The sequence below is a fragment of the Cibotium barometz genome, chromosome 29 (assembly GCF_041138505.1).
Source record: "Cibotium barometz isolate CiBa-2024 chromosome 29, ASM4113850v1, whole genome shotgun sequence".
NCBI classification, from domain to species: domain Eukaryota; kingdom Viridiplantae; phylum Streptophyta; class Polypodiopsida; order Cyatheales; family Cibotiaceae; genus Cibotium; species Cibotium barometz.
The window spans coordinates 7,568,177-7,578,768 of record NC_141074.1 but is presented as its reverse complement, the minus strand read 5'-3'; the positions used below and the strand labels follow the sequence as shown (position 1 = coordinate 7,578,768).

At 37.9% G+C, this 10,592-nt stretch overlaps 1 protein-coding gene across 2 annotated transcripts; it reads left to right on the top strand.

Moving 5' to 3' along the window:
- The first annotated feature begins 679 nt into the window (after positions 1-679).
- LOC147621794 (uncharacterized) lies at positions 680-1,601 on the top strand. 2 transcript variants are annotated; one of them, XM_086823606.1, is made up of 2 exons: positions 680-820; positions 1,139-1,601. In XM_086823606.1, exons 1-2 carry the CDS (start codon positions 707-709, stop codon positions 1,424-1,426), a joined length of 402 nt encoding a protein of 133 aa, XP_086679732.1. In that variant the 5' UTR covers positions 680-706; the 3' UTR covers positions 1,427-1,601. The 2 variants fall into 2 exon arrangements, with proteins under 2 accessions (XP_086679732.1, XP_086679731.1); XM_086823605.1 differs by having other exon boundaries at positions 692-859.
- The last annotated feature ends 8,991 nt before the right edge of the window (positions 1,602-10,592 follow it).

The following is a 10,592-nucleotide window of genomic DNA, read 5'->3' as shown; positions in this document are numbered from 1 at the left end:
TAGCGTATTATTTGCAACCAAAAAAAAAACCTAGTAAAGGTTAAGGTTTTTGTTTTCACTATGCCTTAAATACTCATATCCCAAATAGTGAGCTTTGTAAATAGATCTCATTAAGATGATATTTACGTAGTGATATTCCATTGGATGTATGGTGATCAAGAACACATGTTTTTAAAGTTTAGAAACTTGGGACAGTCTATTATTGTTAAAAAGACTTTAGATTATGAAGTGAAATTGAGTGTTAAGTGATGTGATGTCTTGAAATCCGAAGGTTAAGATGGGTTGTAAAATCTATCGTAGGATTTAAATTCCGATGGCCATTTCAAAACTTGAGATTGAAAACTTCCAATGTGATCATGTTTCACAAAGCACAAAACCTAAAATTGAAAACTTCCAATGTGATCATGTTTCACAGGAGAAATTGGAATGCGTCTCACAACACGCGTAAGGGGGCCCTTTGTGACCCGTGATGGTGGGAGGGCGCCCATCGTGAATGTGGACACATGATGGGCGGGCGCCCTTTGTGAATATGCATGGTTTCTAAGCCAGCATGTGTCATGCGCGGGGTGTTTGAGGGGACGTATGTGCATTGTGAACGAGTTGGAGTCCTACAAGGAGAGGACTCCTTGCTTAATTAATTAGCAGTTTAGTACGTGATCACGTTAAATTAGGAGAGGCTACGTTTTGACTGAGTAAATCTACTTGAATGCGTCTTTCCGCGCTTCTAGTCCCCGATTTATTTAACAAGGAGAAGCTCTTCTTCTTCTTTGTGTCGCACAGTTTTCCATTCATTTCTCAAACCCAAAATACATACTTGCAGGTAGTCCCCTCCCTCCTCGTTGGCTTCCAATCTGAACAGGTAATTATCTTTTTAATCTGCTGCTCTTTGCCTTTATAACATCGACCTACGGAAGTAAGGTGTATTAAATCATGGATTTGCGCATGTGCATAATAATCACCTTGGCTAATTCGTTGGTTAAGCCGGATTTGATCTTCAAAGATAACTCCTGCAGTTTTGTGATCAAATCGACAGTAGTTCTCATGTAGCTGCTGTTAACGTCTAATTAAGTGTGCAGGCAATCAAATTTTATAAAGAAAAAACATTTTATTCATTTCTTTTCCCCCTGAATATGTGCAGAAATTCATTTATTTTCTTAACAAAATTATGGCGGCTGTGCTGATGATGAAGAAGAAGAAGATAGCGGCAGTCATCGCAGTAGTGGTGTGTTTACTGTTCGCGTCCACGCTTCCAAGCGCTCACGCTGCACGTGCGAGAGGATTGAGGGGTGACGATTCAGCCTCATTTTATCAGGACGTGGAGGATCTTTCGATACATGACCAAGAGAAAGTGATGCAAATGAGGGACAACATGGACGCTGCCAACCGGCAACTCTTAACTTACGACCCTTATGAGCACAAGTGGTAGAGATCCCCCAACACATCTAAGAAAAAATAAAACCTTGAAAAGCAGACTCTCAATAAGTTCCGGCATTAAAATAAACCATGGCTAAGCCTATTATAGTCCATGATGATGAAGACAATGCTTAGGGTTTGAATGATTTAAAAAAGTGATCCCTTTATCATGCTTTCAATATCCAAAATTGTGTCCTCCTTCCTTTCTATGGTGGAGAGAGAGAGAGAGAGAGAGAGAGAGAGAGTGTGTGTGTGTTTTTATAGGAACAGCTTGCCATTTGTTATGTTACAACTTTGGTCGCTTTAAATAAAATGATACTTAGAATTGAATATCAATCCCCTCATCATGAGCTCACTCCTCAATCGTGAAGCCGCTATACAGACTGATTCTTCTTGGCACTTGCAACTCTACAAAAACAAGGTAGTGTTTATGTAAAGACTTTGTTTAGGGCTTCGATGATTTCTATAGAAACAAGGAGCCCTTTAAATGCTGGTTTATAGAAACGAGGAGCCCTTTAAATGTTGATTTAAAACTTTGTCAGAACTTTTCTTTTGAAGAGAGAAAATAGTTACAATGGATCTCTAGAGGAACAAGCTTGCTTTCTTGTATCCCAACTCTGGTCATTCTGTGTACTGATCTCTCAGAATAATCAAATACCAATCTCATAATAAATAAACTGATTGGATCGATGTACCCATAACTCTTTTGCAAAGAAAATGGAATGGATATTGATCTCCTCATCATGTGCTCACTCTTCATTGTTGTGAAGCTTAAGTATTAAAATGATGTAAAAATGTTGGCACCAACAACAAAGATATTGATGACAAATTACAAGAAACATGATGTCTTTTGATAATGGTGTCCTTAAACGTTGTTTGTAAAAGTGATGTACTCCTCAGGACACATTTTTTGTAAATATAGAAAAGTTTCATATATAATTTATATAAGAGCCAAGTTACAAAGAACAAGGAGCTTTGAAAAGTTGCTGGTGGTGTGGAGAGCACAATAGCTTCTGGTCTTGGGGGTGTAGAGACCTCATGATATGGGGCAAAGGCATACAAACATGGCCATGCAAAACCCTAACCCCCTCCTCTTGTGGGACAATAAGCCAACATGGTCTCCTCTCTTGTAAAGATGCCCACCTTAGCTTTGAAAGGAGGGGGACCAAAAAACATTGGAAATACAATGGCAACACCACAAATGAAACGCCCTCAAGCCATGCCTAGAGCAAGGCCCACATGAGATGTACTTCCCATCTTCCTAGGTAATGAGTCATGACTATGGAGATTCATCATCCAGGTCATCATTCCATAGCCATCATTGTGAGATCCCTCTGTCCCCTCCGCGCACCGGATTCTCGGTAGTAGCTGATAGCGGAAGTAGTCCCCTCATGCGCGGGGCAGGGTTTCTCACTCGGGGCCTCGCCCACGAATATCTGGGCACGAGACTAGGCTAGTGGTCACTCCGAAAACCGAAACCGGGAAAATTTTCCATGCCCGGAAAGCAGGGACGGTTCCACCTTTTTGAATTTTTCTTAACGAGTTTTCTAACGAGATCAAAATCTAAACTATCCTTCACTTGAATAAACCAAATAGAAGGAAACTATCCTTCACTTGAATAAACCAGATAGAAGGAAACTATCACTGATATAATTTGATCATCTGAGCAATTCAATACTTTTTTCCTAAATCAAGATTAGGCGGCACAGTCGTTGATCCACTCAATCAAGAAATTAATGAGAGGGCATTAACTATCTACTCGAAGCCTAGCGTAATCCTAAGATTTTTCAGTTTGATTATTAAAACTCCATGATTCCAGCCTAACCCCATCCGACCCATGGGTTAGCCACCACCCTACCACTGGAATCGATGGAACCAAACAAGTACTCACCCACCCATAATTGAAATGCCTTTCTTAACTTTAGCTTTAGAAAACAGATACGCACACACTCCTCTTTAAAACTTTAATAAAAACAATCCATTGACAAATAATTTACTGGTTACACATGTCATAGTTCAAAATTTCCATTGAGTCTTTGTTTCTCACAAAACAATATCACTCTGGACTCTTCGTTGAGACCAGCGAGTCAACAACAAGATCCAGTGAAAGATTACAATAACATTGGTCTATCATACAATATCTTCCTCGACATACGTATGGGTATCCTCGGCCCCGCGAGCCCGTGCATCGCGTGGCCAGAACCCTCCAGGATCCTCCTTAGGTGTCCTAGCACTTCACTCAGTGAGATCGCTTCGTCGACCCTCATCCATCGTACTGGAAGCGCACCATTTTAACCATACCGAGGCTGGTCAAGACCTCGACAGGCTTTGCCGCGTGAGCTGTCCCTCGAACACTCCCCGCCAGCTGTTGTAACTGAACTTCTCTTAGATAAACATATATGCCAAATGCTCCCTCCAGCATTCTGGCGTAAGACAGTCTTTTAAGAAAACAAGGTTTCTATGCAAGTTTATAGTTTTGATTTTGTTTGAAAACCATGAATAATCTTAAATCCGTATCTCAACACTTCTAGATCCAGGTGTGAATTCCAAACAGAATTCCTCGAATTCTGTTAACTTGATCCTTAGATCAAAATCAAAAGTCTTAACTTAGTTTCAGATCGGTGGGGGATTTGAGTACATTTTTCCTGAACTGGACACATCGTCATTGGTTGATTTTGACGAAGGAATTAGGTCTTGGTCAATAGTCTGAATCTGAGTTTGGGTCTGGAAAGGTTCTTCTTAAACTATCTCTCTTGAAGGTACTATTTCAGTAGCATTTCTTCTCACAGATTATCTACTTATTTATTTTTTTAATTTTTGTAACAATTAAATAGAGGATTAAGGAGAACCCTTATTTAATTATAAAGATTCTATATGCATCTAATTATGCATAAAATCCGATTCTGATGAAAGTCACACTTTTATCATCATTAAAAAAATATCTTTTATGCATCCATTTATGCATAAAAAACCATTTATGATGAAAGTAACACTGTTTTTATAATAAAAAAAATAATCTTTTATGCATACTTCTATGCATAAAAAGCACATATGATAAAAGTAACACTTTTATATAAAAAAATAATCTTTCATGCATGAAAATCAATTATGATAAAAGTAACACTTTTATTAATAAAAAATAATCTTTTATGCATACTTTTATGCATAAAAATCAAATATGATAAAAGTAACACTTTTATAATAAAAAAAAGTCTTTTATGCATACTTTATGCATGAAAATCAATTATGATAAAAGTAACACTTTTATAATAAAAAATAATCTTTTATGCATACTTCTATATGCATGAAAATCAAGTATGATAAAAGTAACACGTTTATATAAAAATAATAATCTTTTATGCATACTTTTATGCATGAAAATCAATTATGATAAAAGTAATACTTTTATAATAAAAAAAAGTCTTTTATGCATACTTTTATGCATGTAAATCAAATATGTTAAAAGTAATACTTTTATATAAAAAATAATCTTTTATGCATACTTTTATGCATGAAAATCAATTATGATAAAAGTAACACTTTTATAATAAAAATAATAATCTTTTATGCATAAAAATCAAATATGATAAAAGTAACACTTTTACAATAAAAAATTAATCTTTTATGCATACTTTTATGCAAAAAAATCAAATATGATAAAAGTAACACTTTTATAATAAAAATATACTTTTATGCATAAAAATCAATAATATTGAAAGTAATACTTTTATAATAATACTAATTTTCTTTTATACAAATAATCAAAATGCATCTTGTATGCATGAAAATGACACTTTAGAATATAGAAATCATAAGGATTACTCTTTTAGAATAATAAAAGATAATACTTATTTCTAATTTTTTTAAAATTTTTTGCCATAACCTCCTTTGTATGGCTGACCATTTTTAATTTTAAGTCTCTAAAATTAATTAGAAATGCATCAAGAGTATTTAAATCATTCTAAAGTAACATTTTTCTACTTATTTAAGAGAAACATTATGAAAAACTTTATTTTATTCATTAATCATTCACCTAGGATAAAGAATGGTTGGATTTACTAGAAAAGAGAGGGGAATGCCTTTTGCAATGAGGCATAACATCACTTGCAATTTTAGAGAAGACAAAAAGCATAAAAAAATCATAAAAACCATAAAATAAATGGAAAGAGAAGAATCACCAACTTACTAATGAAATTTGAGAGCTTTCCTTTGGCTTGATGGTTTGAGGGTTCAACTCTTGTTTGAGACAAGAGTGGCCACCAGGGATTTCATTAACGTCTTCACAATTTCGTGATCACGTTAACAAAACCTATTGTTAACATATTAAAACTTGTGATCACATTGTATATTCACATGACCTAAGCAATGACCTGCGCGCCAGAACCCACTAGTCCCATAACACCTCCGGGCTTCTTGTTTTCCCGGTGGGCCCGCCGGGATACCAGATATCCCGGCGGGCCCGCCGAGAAAACAAAGAACCCCGGCGGGGTTCTGTTCTATTTATAAACACTGCCCGACACCCATCGTGGAACTTTTGGGGAGATAGTCCTTGTTTTGGGGGCGTGATATCTCTCCTCAAAGTACTTGTAGAGCTCTCGAGTTGCTAGAAGTGTCCTCTTGGGAAGAACGTCCTTATCTTAGGGGGGGCTGTCGTCTTTCCTTGTAGGCACTCCTAAGGCTATTGAGCCACTCGTCCTTAGTTCTTTGAATTGGGGGCAAGGTGTGGTTCGTAGCTAATACTTGCAGAGATTTAGGGACAAATTTAGAGTCATTCAGCTTTGCATTTGAGCTACGTAGGTAATCTACCTCATTCTGCTTTATGAATGGTTTGATGGAGCCAAGAGTCCTGCTTAGGGGCTTGTATTGGTTCTTGATACTTGATATAGTTTAGAGTAGACAAGGGTCTATTGTCTTATACTAGAGTATTGGGCAAGCATAGATCTTTGATTTTCTTTGTGAATGTTAGAGAAGGTCTATTGTCCTATACTAGAGTATTGGGCAAGCATAGATCTTTGATTGTGTAAAGTATCCTTAATTGGGTACAAAAGGCATCCTTCATTGGGGGTGCAATGTGCATGATAGTTTCGAAGTAGTTTTGTGTTATGTGATGATCTTTTGTATTTGTCAACATAGTTTCGAAGTAGTTTGTCTGCTAATGTATGTTTTGTAATACGTGAGTGACTTTGTTGTTTTTTCATTTGTGTATTCATTGTTATATGCTTGGTTGAATAGGTTATTTGTTGAGATGGAGGACAGTGTTGGATCCAGTGATACCTCCAATAGAGTCCAAATTCCAAATAATAGGAAAAAAAAGGCACCTGGGATAGAGTGGCAATATGCAATTAACATTGGTGATCGATTCATAGATTGGGAGTGTAAAAATCAGGTGGAGCACCTCGACTAAGAGAACACTTTTTAGGCGGACCGAAGAAAAAGTCATGTACCCACCCCTCTGCACCTGTAGTGGATAAGAGAAGAAATTCAAAAGAAAGATTCAAGAAAACATGACACTCCTACCGCCGTTAATGTATCAAGGCAGCAAGAACACTGTTATTCTAATCATCAAACTCTCGCTACATCGCCTGCTTGTACTCCGAACGTCAATGTGCAACCAGAAAGTAATCTACCTAGTGCATCTTCCTGCAGGCGAAACTTTGACGTAGGAAATATACCCATGCGTCAAACTTCATTGCAAGAAAGCCTACGCCAAGGTCAGCTCGATGATGCACAACTTGCCCTTGCTGAAGCGATTTACTTTTTTGGGAGTGCTATGATGATGGTGGAAAGTGAGCATTGGAATAGAGCATGGAAGAAAATTGGTGAGTTTGGACCAGGGTTTTCACCGCCTACGTACCATGCTATGCGAAATGATCTATTAGAAAAATGTTATGCGCAAGTAAAAGAACGTGTACAAAGAATAATTCTTAGCAATATAGAGCTTTCTAGATGTAGTATAGTAAGTGATGGATGGTCTAATGTTCAAAGAAAACCATTAATTAATATAATGGTTATTTCACCTAGAGGTGAGACTTTCATCCATGCCGTGGATTCTGCTGGTTCAATCAAAACTGGGGCTTACATTGCTCAAGTCATTGGCTCTGTGTGATAGAGGAAGTAGGTGCCAAAAATGTAGTCCAAATCGTCATGGGGGGACAATGCAAAGAATTGCAAGAATGCATCCAAAATCCTACAGCGACAATATCCACATGTTTTTCCGGTAGGCTGTAATACTCATAGTTTGAATCTTGTATTAAAATATTAGTATAAAAGTGATGATACCAAATGGTTTGCCTCAGTCGTCGACAATGCTCGGCCAGCTTGTGAGATTCATGCTCAAGAGATAGAGAGTGTTAGATATTTTTCGACCTTGCATGTCAGTTATGTTAAAGCTTCCAGCGGAGACTAGGTTTTGCACTCACTTTTACACTTTTGAGTCTCTTCTTCGAAATAAAGATGCAGTTTGCGAAACATTTACATGCATGGCATTTCATGACTGGGAGAGCACTCAACTTGAAAAAGTGAAAGAGAAAATCAAAGTCTTGAAGGCAACGCTTACGAGAAGAAGTTGATGGAACAGTGTGATGGATGCATACCATGTAATGATGCTTGTTATGTATGCCGTACGAAGTCTTGATCAAAGAGCGCCTAATCTCGGGAAAGCATGGATGCAATGGTGGACTATCCAGTAGAGTTTGGAGTGTCCTGAGAAATTACAGCATTCAGTGGTGGAAAAGCAATTGGAGCACATTCACCACTATATAGTGCTGCTTACATGTTAGATCCTGAATATGGATTTGATGTCCAACGTTGAGGTGGTGCAAGATTTTTATAAAGTGGTAAACACTTTCTATAATAATGTTGATGATCGTGTAAAGTGCATAAAGGATCTGATGACCTCATTTCGATTGAAAGAGGGTTTATTTTCCAACTCCCTTGTTCAACAAATGGCTAAAGAGCAACCTACATGGAAGTGGTGGGGGATGATGAATGGTGGTGAGCATTATGCTTTATTGCGCAACCTTGCGATGAAGGTTCTAAGTCAGTGCTCTTCAAACTCAGGCTCAGAAAGAAACTGGAGCATGTACAAATATATTCACAGTACTATTCACAATCGACTTCTTGCAGATCGCAGATAAACTTGTTTACATGTATTGCAATGAAAAGATCTTGCGAGACATTGAAAGCGAAGAGTATGAAGAAGATATGCCCAGATGGATGTACAATTGATGTAGTAGATGAGAACTTTGATGTTGGACGCACGTCGTGCACTACCCTTGAGATAGAAGACAATTTAGACATTGACTTAGATGAGCTTAATTTAGCAGACGAGAGGGTAAACGGTGAAAGAATTTTGGAGCAAGATACTGACATAGAGGAAGAAGTCATTTCATTAATTTCATAAAAAGTACTTGTACAAATGATCGTATTTGGAGAATTTATCAATACAAAAGTAGGATTTATGTCTTTCTTAGCTTTCATCTTGAAATAAATTGCGAATTGCACTAGGAGTTGCATCTAAAGGTCTTGGTGGTTTACATGCTGAACACTGTATAAAAACCTTGATTTATTGGGACACTGCACAATGCACATGTGGAAATATTTTGCATTTTCCTCACTAAACATATTAAGTGGTAGTAGTGTCCATAGGGTAGTATATAATGGCCGCTCCACCCATCGAATACTTTGTAACATACAGGACATTGGGGGGTGGAGGAACTAGTAGCCTCAGCAGAAACCCCCACAAGATCAGGATGTATCAAAAAATGAGAGATGTGGTTTCCTTGGCGCACAGGAGCAATACGTAAAGAGATGGTCTGTACATCTTGGCTGATCTTTCTGAGCTGCTCTTGAATCCCTCTATTGGCCGGGGAAGGAGTTGACGCTTGAGATAATCACTCAGCTTCTTTCTCCTTCTCTGCTAGCTGTGCCCCTAAGCTTTCTTTGACCTTGTTTAACTCCAATCCAGCGCTCTCCACCATGAGAGCAAGTTTCTCCCTTGTGAATGTCACTGTCTCTTCACGTATGTCGTGGGTGTTGACGGTGGCCTCTCTGGAGGCGAAGTCCACTGGATTTTCTAGGATAAATTGTGCATATAGCATCTTAGCAAAATAGAGTTGAGCGTCGGCGTTATGGAGAGGACGACCGTACACCTCCAAGAAAATGCGCTTGGCATTAATTTTGATATCATTATGAGTGCAACGCGAAACCTTCCATCTTCCCTTCTTAATCTCGCCATCTAGACATGGCCATATTTCCTTTATCATCTTTGTGGTGGTTACGCGTTTGTTTATGTCTTTCCATTGGGCATAAGTAGGATTTGTCCATTTCGACAACCTGCATGCTGTTCTCGTAGCTTTGCGGGCTGCCAGGCCATGTGCAAGGGCCTTCATTCGCTCATATGCCTTCTTGGCTAACTCTTGATGCTCGTTTGCTTGCGCTTCTGCCATATCTACATGAACGTAAATGACTTTAGGATTTTAATGAACTGTAAAGATCAACGTAAGATAAATTGACCATTACCCTCAAAAACTTAAAGTTTAACACCATGAGAGGAGATATGTATTGCAAAGACTCAATGAGAAATATCCACTTGACTCAAAAAATACTTCAAACAATGAGTGCATATCAAATTTTGAAGAGAAAACATAAACTTAAACACCACAAGAGGAGAGAGATATTGCAAAGACTCAATGAGATAATATTTCAAACAATGGGCACATATCAAATTTTGAAGAGAGACAAACAAAGTGCCATTCTTGAAACTTAATCTCCTGATACTGTATCATTATAAAATAGGGGTGAATGACACCGATAGCTCTACAAGAGGATGTTGTGCCCTCGTTGGGTCAGTATTTAGTGATCTAAAAAATTCCACTACTTGCAAAACAGATTTTTGCTCGTCGCGCGATTAGGCAGACATCCAATTTTTGACTCTATAAATAATAGTATCCATGGTAACTTTTTCATAGGAACTATTGTCCATCCACAACTCTTGTACTTTCTGCCAAAAGTCATATAAAGTTTGTAATAAATACCCTAAAGCAAAAACATCAGATGCATGAGTGTAAGCATCTGCCAAAAACAGATCATAAAGTTTCGGGGCTATCCACCACGGCCGTTTATTTCGCTCTCTGTCTGTGTAGGAGACCGCCTGTGCCACCTTCTCAGGGTTCTTGTCT